This window comes from Pleurodeles waltl, chromosome 10 (assembly GCF_031143425.1).
Source record: "Pleurodeles waltl isolate 20211129_DDA chromosome 10, aPleWal1.hap1.20221129, whole genome shotgun sequence".
NCBI classification, from domain to species: Eukaryota; Metazoa; Chordata; class Amphibia; order Caudata; family Salamandridae; genus Pleurodeles; species Pleurodeles waltl.
Window position 1 is genome coordinate 231696149 of NC_090449.1, and position 25408 is coordinate 231721556.

At 43.3% G+C, this 25408-nt stretch overlaps 1 protein-coding gene across 4 annotated transcripts in view; it reads left to right on the plus strand.

The window, feature by feature from the left end:
- The window catches only part of TMC5 (transmembrane channel like 5), a 413711-nt gene that overhangs the window by 378434 nt on the left and 9869 nt on the right, over positions 1–25408 (plus strand). For all 4 annotated transcript variants that reach the window (XM_069210234.1, XM_069210235.1, XM_069210237.1 and 1 more), the window contains exon 20: positions 21747–21854. In XM_069210234.1, the coding sequence (XP_069066335.1) occupies positions 21747–21854 (108 nt within the window). The remainder of the gene's footprint in view (positions 1–21746; positions 21855–25408) is intronic.

Genomic DNA, 25408 nt, shown 5'->3' on the forward strand with positions numbered 1-25408 from the left:
TGCTCCTGCAGCATTTCAATACTTCCTCAATGACGTTTTAAGAGAATACTTAGATTTATTTGTCATTGTTTATATAGATGACATTTTAATATATTCTAGTACTCGAGAATGTCATGAAGAACATGTTGAGAAAGTACTTTTAACTCTACGAAAACATCGTCTGTACTGTAAGCTAAGTAAATGTGAGTTTCATACGGAGGAAGTAGAATTTTTGGGAGTCACTTTGACACCTAAGGGAATGCAAATGACAGATAGAAAGATCCAAGCTGTCTTAAATTGGCCCACACCTAAATCCGTTCGAGATGTTCAATATTTTTTGGGGTTTGCCAATTTTTATTGGCGTTTTATTGATCATTTTTCGCAAAAGGTGGCTCCCATTACAAGATTACTTCGTAAAAATACTCTGTTTCAATGGACACCACAAACTGAAGAAGCTTTCCAAACGTTGAAACAAGCTTTTACCACTGCTCCTATTTTAGCTCACCCTCGAAATTCAGATCCATTTATTGTAGAAGCAGATGCTTCTGATGTAGCCTTAGGAGCCATCCTTTCACAACGACATCCTGTTACAGGACAGTTACATCCAGTGGCTTATATGTCCAAAAAACTTAACTCAACAGAACAGAATTATACCATTGCGGAAAAAGAACTCTTAGTGATTCGTGAAGCATTCAAGGAATGGAGACATTACTTATCTGGAACTACTCATCGCATCACAGTCTATTCTGATCATAGAAACTTACAATTCATGAGTTCAGCTCGAGTATTAACTCCTAGACAATTGCGATGGATGTTGTTTTTTGCTGAATTTGACTTTGTCGTTACTTTCAGACCAGGCAGCGATAATAGAAAAGCAGATGCATTAACCAGACAAGATTCTACCTTAGTGCATGAAAAACCTCAACCAATGCCAATCATTGATCCCTCCAAAGTTATATGCCTAATAGCTGCTGACGAATTTCTAGATTCCATTCGTTCCCATTTTCACATTACAGAATGGTCAAAATGGCTCAAAAAAGGTGCTGATTACTCAATACAACAAGGTTTACCTTTTTTCCGAACAAAAATCTTTTTATCAACAAGAGAACTACAAGACACAGTTTTTCAATGGTTGCACGCACATCCAGTAGCGGGTCATCCAGGACCTCAGAAAACCTTAGAACTGGTGAAAAGATATTTTTGGTGGCCCACTTTAATCAAAGACGTCAAACAAATGGTAAAAAAGTATGAGAAACTTGTGCTCAATACAAAAGTTCTCATGTTAAACCAAAGGGGTTATTATTACCTCTACCAACCCCTGAGTACCCATGGGAACATATTTCAATGGACTTCATTACAGGTCTCCCTGAAGTCAATCAGATAAACTCAATCTTAGTAGTCATTGATAGCCTTACTAAGTACGCGCATTTTATTGCTTGTAAAGGACTCCCCACATCAAGTGCTCTAGTTACTCTTCTTTTACAGAATGTGGTGCGTCTTCATGGCCTTCCCAAGGTTATTCTGTCAGACAGAGGGTCTTAGTTTTCAGCACATTTTTTGCAAAAATGGTGTCAGGCGTTACACATTGATGCTAATTTATCCACAAGTTACCACCCTCAAACGGATGGTCAGACTGAAAGATTAAATCAAACGTTAAAACAATATCTACGTTGTTACGCAGCAGAAGACCCTTCTTCCTGGCCTACATTACTATGGTTTGCTGAATTAGCCTATAATAATTCTTGTCATACTTCTACTAAGAATACTCCATTCTATGGTCTTTATGGTCAACATCCTCGTGTTTTACCAGTCAATTTACCAAGGGTTACACAAGATATGCCCGCAGTACAAGGAATGTTATCACACTTACAAAAGATTCACGTACAACTTCAACAAAATCTTCAACAAGCCAAACTAAAATACAAACAACAATATGATAAAAAACACCAAACTGGTCCAGAATACAAAGTGAAAGACATGGTTTGGTTATCTACAAAAAATGTAACCTTCAAAGACAAGAATACATTTCATCCAAAATTCATAGGACCCTATGAAATCCTCCGACAGGTTAACCCTGTAACATACAAATTGAAACTTCCGCCATCTTTGAAGATTCATCCTGTCTTTCATACTTCATTACTAAAACCTGCCCATACAAAAAGCAAGACAAAACCATCATCAATCCTTGTTCAAGATCAATGGGAATATGAAGTAAGAGCAATTAAAGACTCTCGATTTCATGGAAATTCCTTATGGTATTTAGTAGCTTGGAAAGGTTATGGTATGGAGGAAGACTCTTGGGAACCTGCTTCACAAATTCATGCGTCACAATTGATACGTCAATTTTATGCTCGTTATCCCAACAAACCAGGTCCACGCCCACGCCTGGAGAGAGGGTGTACTGTCAAGACTTCAGTCATGCGTGGGCGTAATGCGCGCAATGTACGCAAGATGTCCTATAAAACTGCCAATGTTTCTTTAGCATCATACATGTGGTGTGGTAAAAGCCATTTACCCAAAAGATCAGGCCATTGGTGGTATCATTGCAATAAACATTCCTATAGCATAATATAAAAAAGAGTCTAAAAAGAATCAGGAAATCAGAAGAACTGCAATTCCCAGCCTTCTCTAGAAACTAATTAGTCTTGGGTGTGGTCATAATTAGTCTTGGGTGTGGCCAGACTATAAATACCTGCCACACCCTCGCTACAAATGCCTTCTATTCAGAGCGTTTTGTATGGAGTTCGTTTCGGGGCTTGCTGTTGAGATTCCAAGACTTCTTCGTTTTGTCAAAAGCGAGCGGCCGGCTCGCGGCGGTGAGCTTTTCATTTTATGACAGTTTCATGAAGCTCCGTTCTTGGAGTTTATTTGTAAAGCAATTAAGTTGGTGTGAAACCTTGCGTTGGTTGTTAATTGTGGAAACGATTTAAACCTTGCAGGTCTGAATTATTGATTTTCTGTCAGTTTCATGAAACTCCTCTCTTGGAGTTTATTTACAAAGCAATTATCTTGAGTGTTTCTGGTGAAACCTTGCGTTCTTTCGTTTATAGTGGAATCGCTATAAACCTTGTAGCCCTGAGTTATTGATTTTGTTGAAAGGAATTGCTAGTGGAAATAATTGAAGCTTTTGTCAACGAACAGCAAAATTGTTCTTTCCAGGAACTGTGATAAATAGATGTTCTGTTTTCTGAGTGTTACTAGAGATTATATCAGTGTGTTTCTTTAAAAGGAAAGTGTTTTAAGATAAATCCTGTTTATTCATGAAAGATAATGATTCTTTTAATATTTAAGAAAAAGACTACAACATTATATTTTATCTTCTAATAACAAAGGAATTCAAAGGATTTATGTTGTTTTAGTGGTTCAGGATAATGAGACAATTTTCTTGTGAAATAGTTTTTGTGTAGAATTTAACTGGAGAAATCAACCGTAGGAGAATCCCGTCATTCCAAAAAGGGAAAAGATATTAGTGAGATTGTTTTTTGAGCAATGTGTTATTTGAGTAAAAGTTATTACTGGATTAGGTATTAACTTTTTCCTTTTCAGATCTCCTTCCTGGCAGTCCCTTTCCATAAACCCCTTCCCCCGGCTGGGCCCCTCCTTAGTTCAGCGCTATAACAGCATCTGACTTTGGTGTTGCCTGGAAGTGGGACCCTTACTCAGCATCGTACAGATCCCGAGAATTTGGACCTCCTGACAGATCTGACAGATTCCTAATCAATTCCTCTCAAGGTCTCCTTCAACTCCTGACCTCAAAAATAAAAAATATCAAATCAGAGATAACCCTATCTCTACAGCAGACTTCTCTCTCGCTCAGGTCTCTTGCAAGGATTGTAGGTCTTCTTTCTTCATCAATCCAGGCAATTTTTCCAGGCCCTCTTCACTATCGGGCTCTTCAGAGATAAAAAATTCGTCATCTACGCAAAGGTCTTGCTTATTCAGATTTCATCCCCCTCGACCTCGAATCCCGTACAGAACTTCAATGTTGGCTCGACCATCTCGAAGCCTGGAATGGCAGGACCATCTTTGCCTCAGTCCCAGATCTTGTCTTAGAATCTGACGCAAGCCTAACAGGCTGGGGCACAAGATGTGGGCAGATATCGACTGGAGGCACATGGTCTCGACAGGAGACTTCATTGCACATCAGTTATTTAGAGATGCTTGCAGGCTCCTTTGCAATAAAAACTTTCACCAAGAACAGAGTCTCTTGTTCCGTACTCCTTCGTATGGACAACCTCACAGCAGTAAAATACATCAATCACCTTGGCGGTACCAAATCCAAACCGCTAGCAGAACTAGCAAAGAGCTTTTGGGAATTCTGCCTTCACCGAAAAATTTCAGTTCAAGCAGAATACTTGCAAGGTTCTCTCAACTCAGTTGCAGACTGGTTTTCTCGTCATCTTTCCGATTACAACGACTGGAAGCTTCACTTTTCAGTCTTCAATTCTATCCATCGCAAATGGGGTCCCTCCCATACAGACCTATTCGCATCCCGTCTGAACACACAGCTTCCTCGTTTCTTCAGCTGGAGACCAGACCCTCACGCTTTAGCGACCAATGCCTTTCTTCAACAGTGGCATCACACAACGCATTATGCATTCCCTCCGTTCATCATGATAAACAGAGTCCTCACCCATCTCCGGCGTCAAGAAGCCACAGTAGTTTTAGTAGTCCCGTTGTGGCAAGCACAAGTGTGGTATCCCACTCTCTTAGAATTAGCTGTCGACTTCCCTGTCCTTCTGCCCTCCTTCCCCTCCCTTCTTCTCAATCCTCAAGGTCTTCCCCACGACCTCATTCTCAACAAAACCCTTCTCCTATCTGCCTGGAAAGTCTCAGGTCTTCCTCATCTTATCCAGGAATTTCACTCGAGGCTTCAACCTACATCAACAATTCCTGGGCTCCAGGCACTTCCAAGGCTTACAAATCAGCTTGGTCCATCTGGTCTAGTTGGTGTTTGGGAAAAGCATGTGATCCCTTTTCAGCAGATCTAACTTTGATAGCTAATTTTCTTGCCTCTCAAGCTAGCGCCGGCAAATCTTACAGAACCATCAACCTATATAGATCAGCGATATCTCTACATCACCCGTTTATAAACGGGAAACCCGTAGGAGAACATCCTATTATTTGTCGTCTTTTAAAAGGAGTAAAATTCTCCAATCCCCCAATTCCCAAATACTCCACGTTATGGGATATGAACCTAGTCCTACAAATGTTTGTCTCTTGGCAGGATAATAACTCCTTATATTTGAAAATGCTTTCGGCCAAACTAACAATGTTACTTTGTCTTGTCTCTATCAAACGTTTGTCAGATGTCAAAGCCCTAGATATCTCGGCTTGTCACCTCACTCCTACTGGTATTCTGTTCAATGTGTCTCGTCGTACCAAAACCAATATTACTTCTGTGTTCTATCCCTTTTTTCCAAACCATCCAAAACTTTGTGTGGGAAACTGTTTAAAGGTTTATGAACAGAAAACGGCTGATCTTAGAACATCTTCTGCTTCCCAATTCTTAATTTCCTTTAGGAAACCCTATAAACCTGTATCATCCCCTACCTTGGCTCGTTGGGTCAAATGGGTGATGTCCCTAGCGGGCATTGATACTTCAAAATTTGGCGCCCATTCTGCTAGAGGTGCCATGGCGTCAAAAGCCTTTTGGGCTGGTTCACGATTGGAAGATATTCTAAGATCGGCAGATTGGTCAAATGATTCTACTTTTCGCACATTTTATTGTAAACCTGTTAGTTCAGCAACTTCTATTGTAGTTAACATGCTTTAAACAAGCATAATAGGAGCCTCCGGTCTTGTCATAAAATGTAGATTTTCCAAGTATTTTATGATGGAAAGTCTTAATTTTATTAAAGACACGGAGGTGAGTATTATCCCACCGCTTATTGTACTAACGTTGTTCTCTCCCACCCTCTCTAGTTAATACCAACGCTCCAGCATCCTCTTCAACCTAATTCATTGGATGCCGATTCTCCTCGAAAGACTCGTTCACCGCAACCTCCATTGATCTCAGATCCCTGCATCCATCATCCCGTCAAGCCGTCCTATTCACCTAACTTGGACAGAATTCAAGACTTTTTTGCTCTAATCCTGGCAATATGTTTAATTTGTTGTATAGTGCCTTTATTCAAATCTGTTTCTTGACTGTCTCGCAACCGAAAAGAGGGCTGCCTGCAGTCAGGATTGGTATATGTTATCTTTTACAGTGTACTGATTGGTTAATGTTATTAGTCTTACCTCCCATTGGTTGCTTGTTGCGCAAACCTCTGGGATTGGCTGCTATTAAAATAAAGCAGGAAAAGAAAGCATAATACTCGCCTCCGTGTCTTTAATAAAATTAAGACTTTCCATCATAAAATACTTGGAAAATCTACATTCATCGCTTAAACACTTTTACCTATTTTGCACATTGACTGCTATTTTTCATTTATGGGGACTGCCATGAGCTTGTTGATAAGCATTTAAGCCGCTGACCTTCTAACGTCAGTGTGAATGTTGATTGAGCTATATATTATAACTGCCTAGTTGCTTATTGATTGCTGTTTCCTAACCGTTGGGGATTGCCATGAACTTGCTGCCAAGTCTTTAAACTGCTAGCCTTCAAAAATCAGTTCTACTGTCTATTGAATTTTATCTTATTGTACTGTGCAAGAAGACAGTGAGCCTGATTACGACCTTTGCGGTTGGGATACTCCGTCACAAAGGTGATGGATATCCTGTCCGCCATTTTACAAGTTCCATTATATCCTACGGAACTTGTAAAACAGCAGGCAGGATATCTGTCACATTTGTGACGTTGTATCCCAACCGCAAAGGTCGTAATCAGGCCCAATGTGTTTTAATATTGGTATACAAGGAGAATGGAAATCACGTTTTAAACATTGTTAGCTGTTAAATACTGGCTTTATCATTTATTGAACTATTCCTAACTGCTTAACGATACACAACTTAATTAAAAGTAATGTTGCGTTTTTAACATTGGCATATAAGGTATAAAGGAATTTTTGTCTTATTCATTGCTGTCCCCTGTGCTGGCCACTGGGGTGGTGGGCATGACTCCTGTCTTTTATGAGACAGGAGACATGCGGTATGGATGGTTTCGCGTCAGGAAATTACGTTAGGCTGGTTAGAGGCATTTTTTTGCCTCTAACCAGCCTAATGTAATTTTTGGGTGCAAAACCTCCTTCCCCCATACTGCCACCACCACCCTACTAACGTCATTTTTCTAGACGCTAGCCCACCCTTTTGCGCCGGCTCGCAGGATTCCATATATTTGCCACCCGGCTGGCGCTCTGGAATGCTGCAGGCAGGCGCTATACCTTTTGACGCAAAACTGCGCAAACGCAGTTTTGCATCAAAAAGTATAAATATGGGCCTTAGCTCACAAGGGCGACACTCATGCTTTTGCACTGGGACTCTGCCCATTGCAAATGAGCTCGACCCAGTGCAAAAATTAACTTCTATGTATCTTGTAGCCTTTGTTTGCTGCCAGAAGTGCACCAAACAAAGCCATGGCACCAATTTAAGGCCCATATTTATACTTTTTTAGCGCTGCATTTGTGCCGATTTTTGATGCAAAAACTGCACAAACTTACAAAATACAGGCCCATATTTATACTTTTTTTCAAAAATATTACCGCCGGCTAACGCCATTTTGGTGCGCCGTGCGGGCGTCATATTTATACTTTGACGCACGGCGGCGCAAACAACAGGTGGGAGTCATTATTTTTAACGCACACCGCGGCGTCAAGTCGTAAAGGAAAACAACGTTAATGCGGCGGAAATGCCTGTGGGTCGATTTACGACACCACAAACCGGATATGCGCCGTTTTTGACGCAACAGTGTAAAAAAAAAACGCGAACACTGCCAGTTCGACAGAGGAGAGCCAAAATGGATCCCAGATGCCACTACAGACCCCAGGAAGATGACAGCAGGCCAGGAACCAGCCAGGAGGACCCACACAAGAACCAGGACACTTCTAAGAAGAAAAGAAAGTGTTGCTTCAGTGCAGAGGAGCAGGAAATCCTGGTTAAAGAGGTGATGGAACACCAGCACCAACTGTTTGTCACCTCAAAGTTGCCACTCAGTAGGAGAGAAGCTATATGGCAACAAATTGTCGACAAGATTAACAGTGTGGCTGAAGTACGCAGAACAGCCATCAAGTGCAAGAAACGCTGGCATGACTGCAAACGCAGGACCAAGGAAAAGATGGCAAGGAACAGGAAGGCAGCACTGCAGACTGGAGGGGGGAGTCCAGCACACCAGGAGGCCCTGGACCACATGGAGGAGATGGTCACAGCCGTCATCCCTGAGGAGATCGTCACAGGGATTCAAGGACAGGACAGCACAGACTACCAGGAGACAGCGCACATGCAGGGTAGGTTGCATGGGGAATTGAAATGCACTAATGTCAACTGCAACCGGGGGTGGGGGAATACCTACTACACATTGCATGTAAGTCATCATATACATGGAGTGGCATGGGTAAAGGGGCACGGCAGGGGGGCATGGCCCGTTCTGAGAAGACCTGGGGCACACCATTACACAACATCAACAACCGTCCCATGGGGCATGCTGTCATGCCAACGATGGAGCAAAGGGAAAGCCACGACAGGAGGGAAGGCCACTACGTCAAACTGACATCCTGGCATTCGTCAGCCAACATACCTCCTACATTAACTAGGGCCCTATTAGCAATCCTCTAGCCAAACCGACAACTGCAATGTAACTGCAACAACAGTTGCCACTACCACCTCTGATCTGTGTGCAGCTCAAGTAGCCAATGGCAGTAACCTCCCCATGGAACATACATACCTAAATTAGGGGGTGAGGATGACATCTGCAACAATCTCCTGAAACAAGACAAAGGCCCCAGTACTGTCAAATGTCAATGCCCATAGTTGTCACAAACATCAGCCAAAGTAAACAACAATAGGAGCTACACAGCACTAAGGACACACCCATGCTACATATGTCAGGGCCCATCCTGTGCCTGGGTAACAAGGCAACATCACAAATGTCATACTGCTCAGACAACAGCATTGAGGAGGGTACACATGTAACTGGTCACTGAAATACACCTGCACAGTCAGAGGACGAAATAGGACACTGATACGACTATCAGGGCAATCCAATGTAACACACATTACCCAACATCAGCAGGACACATTAACAATGTCAACATCCATATCAGATCATAACATTGCCATGCTTAGGATATGCCACATGTCAATTACATTTATGTCGATGTGAACGATCAGGGATTGGGGCAGGTCCTGATAGTTAAGTGTACTGCCAGGGCCATAAGAACACCCACAGCCAGGGAAAGGTCTCACCATGAGAATGGATATACACGGAGGGTCGAGTAGGACAAGAAGGTGGCAATTCTCGATTTGGCATAAACCAACACCTAGAGGCGATGAGGCTGACAAGTCTGATAACTCAATAACATACATGTGACACACAGGTGGGCCATAGGCCTGAAACAATGCCCATCTGAAGGACTGCAGATATTAATACAAAACAAGATCACAAAGTGAATTCATCAAAAGGCAGGTACGTCACGTCAAAATTGTCACAACACAGACACACTAATTGTACCCTGTTTCATTGCAGAGGAAGGTGGATCTCCTGCCGATATGCCTGTCCTAGATTTCCCTGATGACATGGATGACGAGCCAATAAACATTCCCCAGGAGACTATCCAAAAGGTCCTTGAAACCCTCCAGACCCCACCTTCAGTCACAAGGAGGAGCACAGAACAAGCAGCCATCGCAGAGGATCCACCCACCACCCCAATTGTAAGACCTGCCAGCTCCAGTACAGCTGAGGACTCAGACGACACTGGCACCAGCTTTGAGAGAACTGTAGTTGGAGTACAGCGGGAGCTGGCCAAGGAGGTGCGGGTGGGGATGCAAAATATGGCAGCCATCCTTGAGGGGGTGCGTTCGTGCATGATGTCATCTGCAGATCAGGCAGAAGCTATGCAAGCCCTAACATCTATCTTGCAGGAACTGCAGAAAACCCAGAAGGAAATCAGCACAGCTGTAATACAGTTGACCCAACACCTACAACAGCAATCCTGTCAACATGTGCACGAATGCAACATTGAACCCCTCAGGGCCGACCTGGCTGCCTATCATCGTGATGTGGCTGCTATTCTCAAGAACCAGCAGGCCCTCCTTGCAGCAGTACTGCCCTTAAGACCTTCACAGGGAGCAGCCACCGGGATGTCTGACTCCACGTCTTCTAACACTGAGGTGTGTGTTGCCCCTTCACAACCAACAACAACAAGGACAGAGGAGGCAACACACACATAAGAAGACATGGAACAGATCACATTCACAAGGAAAAGTACCCGGAAGCACTAGTCCCTGCCACATGGCCGACATTTACCAAGGTCCTGCGCTTTGTAACTTGCCAGTCGTGCAACAACTGTACTCAAGCACTGTTCTGCAAACCACTGTATATCTTGTCACCCAGCCCAGTGATTGTCTCTCTCCTATTCATTGGCTAAGTCTGTCCCTCTGCACTGTCTGAAACAGCAACCCCAGCATGACAAAAGCATTTTGGTAAACCCTTGTGTTGGATCACAATTGAAGATATCACTATAATGAACTCACAGTCATGGACAATGTACATATAGCACTACAGCACTTTTCAATAAATAGCACTTACACAACAAATCTGTCTCTGGGTAATGTGACATATCAACTGCGCAGTAGATAATTGAAATGTCCCTACTGTCAAATAACGTAGCTTGTCAATACAACTGTCCAGATATTATGTAGTTAGAGAAATCTGCACAGTGACCATGATTGCATCATACTCTGCCCATCCTGAGGGAATAATCTGATGAAGTGAGAAACCATACACCACCATGCTGTGTTGGACAGAAGAATGCTTCCTCAGGGGATAACTAAGTCATCAAATAGTGCCCGCTAAATGTTGTCAACGTGCAAAAATAACACAATAAACATGCCACACTAATCTAAGTAAACACAAAAAAAACTGCACAAATGAAGGTGTCTGAGTTAACGTACAAATAGGTAATCATGCCGAACTGTGTCACAAATGATGTATGAGGGTATGAAGACAAGAATACAAGATTGCCAATGAGAACTCATCTTATAAGGGTGTGCATGATCATCACACTGCAGTCAGTCCTAAAACTGTTTCCCCAATATCAAGTCTGGAAGCACTGTTAGTGACTTTGAAAACACACTTATCAACAGAAACACATTGTCATCCGTATTAACTGTGATTGGTGGTTGCAACAAAGGGTAGACACTTTGCAAGGTAGCTCTGGGTTAGCTGCCAATCGTACAGCTCAGTTGGGATTTGTTTGTAGCATTGGACACAGATGTTATAGTACAAAAGAGATGTACACAGAATCCAAACCCACGATCAAGTACCATTCAACACATACTATTAAGGGGTAACCAAATATTTATTAAAAGCTAACCATAGATGAGGAAACTTAGGGAAAAATCTTACCTACCCTAATCTACCCTGACTACTCATTACCCACAACTGTCCCTAACTAACCTAAGCTACACTTACTTATCACATGTAACGAAATGTTCTAAACATCTACCCCCCACCCTCCTTATGAGTCGGGACACATTGAGGACAACACATACTAACCTAAACACATACTAAACTATCCGAAACAAATATATATATTTTTTGGGTAAATTGTTTTTTTATGTTTTTTGCTTTTTTTTTATTTTTATTTTTTATTACTCACAAGAACCCCAACATAGCCCCCCCACCCACCCACACATGTAATAAGTCAAAAAAGAAACAAGCAGGACCCCCTACCTTCCACCCACTAACACTGACTAAACTAACAGCCTATACTAACCTAACACTAAGCCCCCTAAGCCCACTAAGTATAAGAACAAGGAAAGAGGAGGGAGGGGAGGGTATCATGTCCATCTATTCAAATGTCTAGAGGTTGGCCCTCCGGAGGGTCCTCTTGATATCCTTGACCCTCCGTTTAATGTGCTGCACATCCCGGCTCAGGTGGCTCACCTTGCGCAGCACTTTGTCCATCTTGTTTTCAAGTCCATTGAAGGCGGCAGGGTCAACAGCTGGAGCAGTGGCAGTCTGGGTACCGGTGGAGGAGGTCTGTGTGGGCTGTCCTGCACCGGTGGCAATGCTGGGGCCAGGAAGTCCAGCAGATGTTGATTCAACAAAGGCAGCTGTGGGTGGGGCCATCTTGCTCTCATTGGTGGTTGTTTCTGTGTTGGCTGTGGTGGGCACAGTAGGCCCACTCTGTGGGAAGGCTCGCCATGCCCCGGAGGCACGTTCATGGCGATATCGCCGGGCCATCCTCCGGAACCCCGACTCCACCAGCAGCATGTGCTGGTATCGCATGGCCCGACGCTGAAATTCACGGACCTGGTCTGGAGTCATGTTAGCTGCTGTGAAGGCAAATGCAGATATGCCACATTAGTAACTGCATTGTGTGAAACAGCACAGCAAGTTAATCAGACAATACATTTACTGTACTTCTAAAAGCTCATATCACGATACAGAGCATTGAATGTCCCTGAGGAAGTACAAGGCAGGCCAGACAACAAAGGTCACATCACACAAAGCACATTCATAACCCACAAGATGGGTAACAACTGGCCTTGACTTGCAATCTGAGTTCTGACAGTTAACCTCTAAGAATCATGCTGCATATCCTCCACCAAGAGCTGGGATACAAATGTCAGTGTATGGAAAGCAAAACTAAAGCCACATGGTCTGCAAGTTGTAACTGGACTTTCCAGTATGGTACCAAGTGCCAAACCTGAGTGTGTATACTAGTATGCAACAAAACCGTCACTTCTTCACAGGTATGTGTAACATACTGGTAGCATCAATACTAGGTACCCCATTTACAAACCCATGGCCATGTTTGAGGGGGGGCGGTGGATATACAACTATAATTTGCCAACAACATGTACACCGAGGAGTGTATAGGCTAATCCACACATGTTTGTCTCTACAGACACACCACAGGTAAGGTCTATCTACATTTTGGAGTCAGCAAACCCTAGAGCACTCATAGGGTCAGACATGTCAGGAAAATCAGAACTTAGTACACAACATATACTTCCAGTGAGGCCTGACTTACATCGGACACAGAGTTGCTAGAACACCCATGATCATGAATTGCATGCACACCTAGGCCATTACACTCAGGTTCCACAGACTTGATGCACTACATGTGGAAGTACATGCTGCTAGAAGGTTCTACCTACTGTTTCAAACTTACGTAGGTAAATAGTGAAGAAGATGTCTATTGGGAAGCTATTAGCTCCACCAATCTTAGAGAATGTGGGTCTGACAGGCTGACTAAATAGGGGCTGACTTCCATTGCGACTCTTGGTGATACAAGTGTCAGAGACATGACTATCCCCTGTACTCACAGTGGGGCCTACAGGGATGTCCTACAATCCCTACATGATACCATTGGATACGCATTGGCTAACTCAAAACATGTGAAAACTGCATTCCCACTCATGGAACAAGTGAAACACTTGACCACAGCATCACACCTTGCTATGCGTCCAACTCACACGAGTCCATAACCAGCAAACACAACACATAACAGACATATCAACACTTAGTGTAGTGGTCGGGGTCCTCAAATGTCGCCACCTCTCCCACAGTGTAGGGCGCCGGTCCACTTGTAAGGTATGGAAGGAAGAAATGTGCTCAAAACCTGTGCACAGTGCAACATTTTCAGTATCATTTACAATGTGTAGGCTGAATAAGTAAATGGCAGCCATTCAGACATGTTTGTACTGCATCTGATATTTCACGGCCAACTTGTACATAGCATGGGTCTCCTGTGACAGTTACACACATATCTGTACACATACATTGGCCCAAACAATCTTGTGGTTGCAAACTTGACCCATAATTGGTGAGCACGAAAAAATATGGAGTGTAATAGTCTCATCATGTGCATCCAAGAGAAACATCCAACGCCTAGTTACTTGAGGACTGCATTACCAGTCAAACATGCCTTGTGGCCATGACACATTTAGTGCACATAGGCCCAATGTACAGAGGGAGGGGCAAGGACTCCTGTAAGCCATCCTGTTGTTACATTATAGTCAATTGATGTGGCCCAGCTATGGTGATTTGCACCAACCATGGAGATGTAAAGCCATGTGCATACACTTGGACTGCCATCCATATTTGGATTGTGGCTCAACAGATTCCAACAAACATCTTACAATGTTAGCTGAGGGCACCTTACACCTTTACACAATGTATTCAAATCATGAACTGACATTTATCCTAAAAGATTAAGAAACACAATAATCCCACACATTCATAGTACTTCTGTGAACGCTTTCCTCCCACACTCACCAGACTCACATGAGACCAATGTTTGAGCCACTTTGCTATTATAAATTGTCGTGAAGGCAGCACACATTTTGAGCATCATGTAGTGATTCTAAAGTCAGTCTAGCAATTTGTGTCAACATAGTTGGCCTAAATGTTGGTACATCTGTACTTCTCTGTCAATAATACCCTATATAGACATGATTGGCCCCTATTTTGTTAGCTGTGCTGACAGAAAGGCCGCACCAATTTCCTTCTTGGTAAAGTTACCTGTAAGTTTGCTGAGGACGTGCTACCAGACATCTAGCAATTGTGATCCTTGCCATAGTGCATCAATGATCCCCTTATATGTCCCCAAAATTACACACAGTCATCAAGTTAGCTGGCAGACATTGCACTAATTCACTGATGTCACAACAGAGCATTCATTTGTGCACAATAAGAATAGTCGTGCTCACCGACAGTGCCACCAATCATGATTCCCAGGTGGTCCAAGAGATCCTGCGCCCTGGTGATGAGGTCAGGCCACCGGTGCTTCAGCTTGTGGTCACTCCTCTGGCTGGCATACACACGCTGCAGGTGATGCAGCACCTTTCCCCACCGGATTCTGCGCGCCTCTGTCGGGTACCCCTGTATGGCCCTGCCCCGTGCCTGGATCATGAGTGGCAAGAAATGTGTCACCAGCCAGATGAAGCCCCCCAACTCCTCTTCCCCCATCCTGCCAAGACGTGGCCTACCAGACATACTTCTAATTGAAGTGAAGGAATAGGGGTAAAAGAAATAGAAAGAGGAAATGGGTGAAAGTAGGGGTAAAAAGACAGAAAAAAAGTAATCCTAAATACTAAAAGAGCCCAACTATCCCCAAATTAACACTACCCACAAAAGACTCCCACAAACAAGAAATACACAAGATAAATGGACAAATGTAGACAAAACACAGTACTACAGTATACACAAACAAAATTTATTTCACAAAAGGACTTTACAGATAGCACACAGGACAAATACAGCACAAAATCTCTGGACAACACTCTCTACACAGCCACACAGTCTAGAAGGATCATAGGCTGCAAAGTGAAAGTGAAAGTACACCCACTGTACAAGATCTGTAAACAGGATATCCTATTACATCACTTCCTGAATGAAAAGTCCTGCCTTTTTCGCGTTATGCGTCATTTTTTGTTGCACAAAACTGTATTTGCGTCATTTTTTTTGACGCACAGACGTGAATATTAACCCGCATCCACATAATGATACATGGACTGTACAAATATCTGGATGCGGGCTATATTTCACTCCTGTGCGTCAAAAAAAACGACGCAAATACAGTTTTGTGCAACAAAAAATGACGCACACCGCTAGGGACGTCAAAATTACAGTGCATTAACTGGTTTGGGGCATTTATACATGTTTTTTGGTTATTTTACATTTGGAACACATCAGAGATTGGCTAATTGAAGACAGTATGGTGTTGATGGTGTATGTTTACATGTGTGACATCATACTGCAGCGGAACATCATCCACTACACCCTTCACAGTATGTTTACAGTTGGCTGATGTCATAGATGGTCATATGTGTGGCCCACATATATGTATGGCACAAATTGTGCATGTTTGCCATAAGGAGAGGATAGCAATGTGACGAACATATGTACAATACCTAATTGCCTTTGGCTCAAAGTGTGTGATTTGACAACTAATTTGTTGGTTGACCAGGTGTGTGTGTACATCACATGAAGCATTATTGTACATTTGGTTGTATGAATGTGACGTCCATGTGTCCAACCCTAAGATGCAAGTAAAAATTGGAATGAGCAAGGGCATGTGTTAGTCATACATGTAACACCCGCAAAGTATACTTCCAAGTTTTAGGGTCACGTAGACACCACATGTGACATAGCAGGCACCAGATGGATGGCAGACACATGTTCATGTCAAAGGTCCACAATTTCTACATCCTATGTCCTAGAGTATTGGTAAGAGCTTCCTAGGCACTAGTTGATGAATCCCACAGTGAGTCATACACATGCATTGAGGAAGTGGGTACCATGTTGTTTGCACAGACAGACAAGGGTCAATCTCATATGTATGATGACACCACAGTTGAGGCCATAGAAGTAAGCCCCAACTATCAAGTGGCTGTGGTGGACCAGCATACAAGACAGCACGTGTCCACATATTTCCAGTGATCATTTGCACATAGGTGTCTTGTTCATGTGTGTGGTCCAATGATGATCCTGTAGATTTTTTGGGATGTAATTTGTCACAGTTCGGACCAGGACTCATCATGTGTCAGTGGCAGCTATTCCTGTAACTACTGAGTATCCTTTTGTTGATCAATGTGAGTAAAGTAGATGTGTACATGTGAACCAACATGTGGATGGTCACACCCTGTAACTAACGATGTGTAATGAGACAGTCAACAGGGCAACCTTGGTGTGCTGAGTGAGATAATATCTCAATTGTCATGTTCCGGCAGGTGTCATTACAACATTTGTACACAGGTTGGCCTCTGTACTTCCCACTGCATCTGGGAACATCATAGCCTCTGTGCTGTTTATTCTAGCAGCTATTCAGCACACACGGCCCATCACTATGTTGTGCGCACTGTGATGCTGTGTGTGAACTGTCATGGTTCTGACATTTGTGTATTAGTCATGTACATTATCAGAGGTTGCTGGTTGTGCTGAAAGCCCTGTACCCAAGCCCTGCCTATGACCCTGGGACACTGTCACACTTTGTCATTCATGCATAAATGCAACCCAGAAAAGGGATGGGCCAGGAATTTTGCATTTCCAAGAGGATTTAACTCAAATGGTGCAGTTAAAAGGCAGATGATGCTATACAATGTATTTGTGTATGCATGGTAGAAGCCCATGCCCAATGCCCCCTGATGAATGGCAGGTTTGCCAACGCAAGTGTGGTACATATGTAGATACAGGGATACTTTAGTGTGACGCACAGACAGTTTCCAGTCAGGCTGACAGAATGCAAGATGATTCAGGAGCCAGCTACTGGACAAGTTACATAATCAGTGGTCTGACTGAGACTGTTTGGAGGACAAACTAGACAGTTGACATGTCAATCTGTATATGTTCTGTGTTTTTGAAGGTGACAAATGAACCCCAGGGCTGTGTTACATGGCTTAATTACTATTAATGGTTGACGATGTATTTGACAATAATGGCTACTACTATGCTGTTCCAGGCATCATCAGGGGCAGTGCTTTTTGTAATGGGTGGTGTGCATGGAGGTATTCACAGGTGTGGGCTGCATCTGTTTCTCACCAGTCCTGTAGGTGAGACTTGCATTCTAGAGGCCAAAAGACAAGGGGAAGCAATCTACATGTGCTAACAGGGCTTTGAAACTAGAAGACAGTGAATAAATTGACCTGACGTCCATGCAGTCAGATGTTCTTTGACAATGGCATACCTTAGTAAAGGGTGTAGCACACTGGTTTGCTAATGTTGGTCTGTGTTTGTAGAGGAGGTATTATCAGGGTACACATCTTAGTATTCCAGGGACCTCTTCCGACAGGTGGGTTGTGACCAGGTGCATGGGTGTGTGATGAGTTCGGAAATGGGCTGACATGTACATGGAATGTCATGTGCGCAATGCATGTCATATGTGTGGCACTTGTGCTGTCTATGTTCTGCTTCTATGGAACTCTAGTCACAGATATTCCTTGCAAATATTGGATGCAGTTGGACTAACTGCTGTCAAGGGTCTTGTCAGACATTCCTGTTAGTGATGCCAAAGCACATTGACTGCCTCATGTATGAGGCTTGTTTTCCCCTTATTGAGTGATGGTGTCATAGTTGTGTGCCATATGCTGCGTTGGACCTTGCTTTCAACATGTATGTGTTAAATAGTTGTGGTCCTCTGCTATAGGCCTTCAAAGGAGATATGTACATGATATATTTCATTAAGAGTGTGTGTGTATGTGACCATTGTATGTTAGGCATCACATAAGCTCTGGGATGTTCTGTGTCCTACTCAGTATCTCAGCAATGCTCCATGAGGCAACACTCTTATTCTGATAAGTAGAGATGAAGGTGTGTAAAAAGGAATAGCCAGACCATGATATGGTGATTATAATAGGTGTTTATTTACATTAGTTAACTAAAGTGGTGAAGGTGATCATATTCAGAAGAAATTATTTACAATCTGTTGCCGCCTGCGTATACCAGCAGCTGTGTTCTGTAGTTCCCCCTCCTGTTGCAGGCCATCATCCTCCTCTTCCTCCTCTTCAGGCATTTGTGGCTCTGGTTCCAGGAGGGGAATGTTTCTTCTGACACAAATGTTGTGAAATATTGCACATGTGAGGATGATCCTACAGACCATCTCGGGGGAATATAGGAGGCTACCACCAGTGATGTCGAGGCAGCGGAACCTTGACTTGAGGATGCCGAAGGTCCGCTCGACAATGCTGCGTGTCCTCCTATGGGCCCCGTATGCACGCTCTGCAGCTGTACTCGGGTTGCCAAATGGTGTCATAATCCATGGCTGGATGCCATACCACTGATCAGCTGCAAGAGAAAATGAATGGGATCATGTTGATGTAGATGGCACTATTGAAAAGACCTTTAATGGCAGTAGTTGTCTTGTGTTGTCTGTGACTCTTTTGTGTACTAATGTGACATCCTATGCTTGTAGGCTATACCATCTGCATTGTGTTGTTTCCTTGGCTAAACAAGTGTTTGTCTGCTAACCGTTTGTCAGCAGTATGTTTTGGGATTTTCAGTACAGTGTGTCCTCCCTAGCATTGTGACTTGTGATACAGGTGTCCGTGTGTCTTCACTGGGGGTGAGATGATAGTTCCATGCAGAGTTAAAATTTAAAGTGTTGTTAACACGTTCATATCAAAGTACCCTGGACATCCCATACCTTTAGACTTAGGCAATGTATTAATGTAAAGGTCATTGGGACACTTACAAATTGCAAGGTGACATTTAGGCGACCACACTCATTGACGTCTTCACATTAGGCTGTACAGTAATTTCCGATGTGTGACAGGTTCAATGGTGACTTAAGAAACATGGCTAGCGATGTCACGACCTCAGTGTGTTCCTGTTGACATGTTGCTGTTGTGGTGTATGTGTTGTGTGTCCTAGAGGGTTGCTGTGCAGTGTATATATATGTAGGTTTTTGTACTTACCAACAAGTAGTCCATTGCCATACCGTCCATCCTGGAAGTGTTGATTGATGGTGCAGTGACGGAAGATGAAGGAGTCATGTACACTGCCAGGATATTTAGCCACGATGTTGGTGATCAATCCTTGGTGATCGACTATGGCCTGCACGTTGATGGAATGTGTGTGCTTCCTGTTGCGGTAGAGGTGTTCAGTTGCAGCAGGTGGCACAAGGAGTACATGTGTGCAGTCGATTGCACCAAGGACGTGTGGGAAGCCACTGATTGCATAGAACCCCTGTTTTGTTTCCTGCTGCTTCTGCAGTGTGTTAGGGAACCAGATGTGGCGGGGTGTCAGTCGAATGATGGCATCCAGTACTTTGGGCAAAAAGGCGGAGAATGATGGTTGTGATATTCTGCCAACCAGGGCACCAGTTGTTTGAAAAGAGCCACTTGTCAGCATATGAAGTACGGCAAGCAGCTTTGTTTCTGTTGGGATGGTGCGGGGTGTCACCAAAGTGGGGGCCAACTGCTGTTCAATGTTTCGCAGCAGCTGCTGAATGGCCTGCCAGTTCAACCGGTACCTCTGTATGATGTCGTGTTCCGTGAGGCCCTGAAGGGTTGTTCTTGGGCGGAATATCCTCTCCTGCCTTCTGCGCTGCCTTTGGGGTCCCTGCTGGTGTTGTTGTAGCTGCTGTTGTTGTTGCTGGGCTCTGCGTCTGCGTGCATGCTGGATTAGAATCACCTCCATGGCTCCCTGTTGCTGCTCTGCTGCTCTGCTGTTTGTTCTGTGTGTTCTGATTATATACAGGTGTGTTTGCCCCATTTTAATGCCTGCCCTGACCCAGGCGTTAATTTTTTACGCAAATCGGGCTGTGCGTCATTTTCTGGCTCCGCCTCCCGGCCGTGCGTCATTTTTGCCCGAAAGCACGGCCGTTTAAGCCATTTTTTGGACGGGAACGCCTACCTTGCATATAATTAACGCAAGGCGGGCTGCCGCATCCAAAAAATGACGCACACGGCAGAATTTTGTCATCCGCGGGCTCGGGCGTCAAAGTTTAAATACGGGGCAACGTTTGCGCTGATTGTGCGTCAAACATTTTGACGCACAATCGGCGCAGACGGAGTATAAATATGCCCCACAATTCTATTTTGCAAGTTTGCGCCGCTTTTGCGTCAAGAAAAACCTGCAATTGCGGCACTAAAAAATTATAAATATGGGCCTAAATCTTTGGGGAAATTGAATATCTAAAAGTGTGATTTTGAAAAAGAACTGTTAGAACTATAATGCATACATGCTGGGAAATGAGGAGGGATTTGCAACTGTGCTGGCAAGAGCGGTTCAACCCACCCCACCCATAGTTAGTTCTATACCTTGGTTCTGTTAGCAGTTTTTGGCATACTTTTTCTTTATCACATTCTGTGCCTCTTAGGTGCCTGAATCCCTCAGGGTTTTACTTAATCATTATTCTTCAGGCATACAAAGTGCAGAGTTGGGAATATTGATTGGAATTTTAGGATGGCAGGTACTTGCCCTTGTTTGACTCTTAATATCGTGGAAGTACTTATCAGATGCACATACCCCTCTGGAATTTGCAGTTGATCAGCCCTGAGGAGCCCTACGTTCAGAGCCAGTGTCAATCTTGTTTTCCAGAATGGAACATTTCTATGAATTGCCATGAATATGCAATCTGAGCTTCCACGCAAATCAGGGCCAGGTTTAAAGGTTCCAAAGCACATTATTTGTGAAGTCATCCTGTGGATTTTATTTCAATGCATTACTGTTGATTTGCCCATTGTAGTAGCAGTATACTGGGAATAAATCTTCCACTGTACCATTCAAGTGACATCGGACACCCCAATCCTAGAGAATGGGTAGGTTTAGTGCGCCCAGAGTTGCAACAAACGTGGCACACAGGGAATCGTGTGCAGGACACCAGGCCACTTGCAAGTGAGCAGAGTGGAATTTCAAGTGGAAATCGTGCTCAGCTCATCCTGCAGTCAAGGCCTAATTTGACTAATGCAGTTTCTTTAGTTGGGTGTTAACATGAGTAACATGGCCACCTTGATCCATTCCCAAAAGATACAGAAAAGATGCTTGTTCAGTCATATGTTACCGTGTTACTGTTTTTTGGTCTTGCAAACTCCAGCGAGGCAAATTGGGCCTTTTGTGGAACATGAACGTTACAAATGTTACAAATACTGGATTAATGGCCTAGGGATTTCTAACACTACTATTTGCACCCTTAACATAACCTGTGGATGTGTTTTAACAGGAAGGGAAGAAAAAAATGTTCCTGCTGGAAGAACTTAACCAGCTACAGAAAACAAGTGGAGTGTCGAGTACAAATCATTCAAATACAAATGGAAATGCTTTCAAAGAGGTTAGTGAACCTTCTGTTTTACCAGTTTTGCACCGAATTCAGTAATACTGTCATGTAACTGGAAACAACTGGCAAAAGTATTATTTTTCCAAAGAAATATTTATTACCATCCCTAAACATTAGAAGTCATTGAGCCATGAATATTGTATGTTACAGATAAATAATTGCTCCAACCTGTATACTGTAATTGTCTTGGTTTCCATGCCAGAATGAGAAAACTCTTCCGTGAAAGCAAATCCATAGTCTAGGCAATGGCTGCAACTTTCAACACAGCAGATCTGCACAGCGCTTTGGAAAGCCCTTGAGCCTGGGGGTATCCCCATGCTGGTCCTGTTACTCTGCCATCCCTGTCTATGAGACACCTTTGCTTATGTTGGTTCTAGGCACTGCAACTGGTATAATGTTAAACATGTCCAGTCTATCCTTTCATCTACTCAACTGCAGACTGCCGGAACCCTGAAGGTCAGAGACAATATATAATTGTTATTTCATAGGAGTCTCTTGCAGACACATAGATACAAACATATATTAGATCAGTTATCCATGCAGGCACACATGTATTATTGAATTAGGCTAAAAATACTCTAGTGCAAGGGCGACATGTTATTTACTTAGTGGTATCATACAGGCACTTAGGGGCCAGATGTACAAAGCTATTTAGTGGTCACAAACGGCAAAATCTGCCTTTTGCGACAGTAAAGTGGCCTTGCACCCTCTCCAACCTTATTTTGCAAGTCAGAAACCTATTACCGACTCGTAAAAAGGGTTTGCGACTCGCTAGTAGGAAGGGGCGTGCCAAGGGCTTCGCTTCCTAATACAGAGTCACAGGGGGATGTATGATTGGAATGCGGTCGCAAAACAATCTCAGTTATCACCAATTTCAAATTGGCGGTATCCCTTGAGCAGAGGACCCCCAAGGGACTCTTCCCCTTTGTGAAAGGGAGCACCAGCATTTTTTCAGAGCAGGCAGTGGTCCCACTGCCTACTATGAAAAAATGAAAGGGAAACTTTTTTTTTTTGGTAAATACATCTCGTTTTTCTTCAAGGAAAATGGGCTGCTTTAAAAAAAAAAAAAAGAGTGCTTTATTTAAAAGCAGTCACAGACATGGCGGTCTGCTGAACCCAGCAGGCCCCCATCCCTGTGAGGGCTGGCCATTCACAATGGGTCGCAAATTGTGACATGCCTCATGAATATTAATGAGGCAAGTCCCTTGTGACCCATTTGAGAATCGGAAACAGTGACACATATTAGAGATTGCTACTTGCAATTTGCGAACCGCAAACATTTTAATGCTTGTACATCTGGCCCTTAGCATGCAGGTCAAATGCAATCATGCACAGAGGTCGCATTATACATCATAGTGCATTCATGGGTTAGGTGGTGTGTCATGAACTAGACGTGAGCATGCCTACAGACCCTGGTGTTATTTTATTGACCAGCCTTCTAACTACTGCATGAAGCAGGATTGTATCTGTTCACATGCAGTCTGGATTCAGTTTGGCACTGACTGTAAATATCACCAAGTGTAATGTTTTTACATACCAACTACAAATGGGTGGCAAGTGTTATTTTTGCAGCAGTAACTATGATATACAACAATTACAGACCTAATTAACCAGCTTACAACAATTATGTGTGCAATAATTACTGCCACAATGTTAAAGGAGTGGACCTCCCAAGATGGCTGCTGGATAATCAAACAGCTAGTGTTGAAATGTTGAAGGCTAAGATGCCATAGTCATTATGTTGTTACAATGGGTGTTTGCAGCTGCCTGCTTTCACCACCATCCCATTTGGATAAGAGAGCTATAATGGTTGCACTCACCACCAGAGCACATATATGCACAGATTACTGGTGGGTCACACAGTTGCAATACCTGCTTTCCCAGAAGTTCAAATTGCTGCTAAAAGTTGCAAGTGGGAATTAAAATAAAGATGAAAAGGAGATGTACCTCCTAATGTAGTGTACTTGTGGGGCTGGAAGGGATAGACAAATAAGGAAAAAGTATTGTAATTAGAAGTTGGAGATAACTGGCTATTCCCTTCTGAAATGTAGAACCACAGCAAGTACAAAGTGATAGCAAGTGTACGGGATACGTCTCCATCTTCTTTAAAAGCCCCAGATATTGTCTGTAGTCTGTACCAATATATCCTCCATGTCATTATGGGCTTGGAAATGAATGGTCAATGGACAAAATCTACAATAGCCCTCTTATATAGGACTAAATATCCAGAAGACTGTTGTAGGCTCAGTAAATGAAAGAACGAGATAACTCTGTAATAATATGAGCATTTATGAATAACAGCCGGGAGGTCAACACAGCTCTGTGACTACTACCGCACTCAACTTTGCCATTACGAACAGCTTCTTTTATATGCTCACGATACCTTGAATGAGTCTTATCACTTGTCATTCATTTTGATTTAAGCGCTTGCTTGGTACATTGTTATCTCTACCTATGTTAGCACAAAGCCACATTTCTCTTTGGGAAAGCATCTAATTACGCATTTACAGAAAAGCGAAGGTTACACATCTGTGATGGACACATTTGCTAATAACCACAGTGCCTTTTGAGCTCATGTTCTGAAGTATATCAGTATGTCCTTCCTTAGCTAACGTCACGCTTGGAAACATTTCTGTCTGTCTTCCCTTGCACAGCTGCTGGCCTTCAAGCATCAAAGCTTATTGTGTTCTCTTTTCCAAAACCACCATGGTGTACACTTTCCTTTGTGAACGTGGATCAGCATGTGCACCCTCCCTGTGCATGTGTTATCAAGTTATGGCTCAAGCTTTCTGTGGCTTTCTGCTTCCAGCTGTATTATAAATAAATGTTTCTGCTTGTCCCTGTCCTTGCACCCCTGCATCCTCTCTATCCTGGGCTTTCTATTTGGACATCATGAACAATCTAGGCCTGTATTATTTTCTGACCATGTACGATTCTGCACATTTTCCTCCTAATTCATGCATTAGCAAAAGTGGGCCTTCTCCTTTTTCCATATTTTCAGTAACAAGGCAAAGTCTTGAATAACTCTCTTAAATTGGACTACATGTCCAGAGCTCCAGCTGCCCACCTGCTACAGGCACCATTGATCTCATGGTGTGACCCCTCTAAAGGAATAGATATTGGATAATTGAGGAAGGTTGTAGATCTAATTGTTCTTCCATCAGAGAACCCTTCCTTGGGTCAGAGTGGGACTCTATACCTAAAGCAGTTCCTGTATTGCACCTACATTTTAAATGTCACCAACTGTAGACCAGCAGACCTAGCTGAATCTCCACTTCATTGGAGAACTATGCATTAAATGAGAGATAGAACATGTAATACCTGTGGTAGTGCCACAAAATGATGCCCTAATTCTAGAGCTTTAACCTGGTGTTCCAGAACAAACTTGGCCTTAGCACATCATGTCCTGAAACTGATCTGCTAGCAGGTCTGATGGTTTTAGAGTTGCTGCTGCAACTGTACTCCCAAAGAAATTTCAATGTGTTCAGGTGAGCTTTTCTTTTAATCGTTTTGTTTAGTTTTTGGAGTCATGAGTCTCTAAGGCCCAT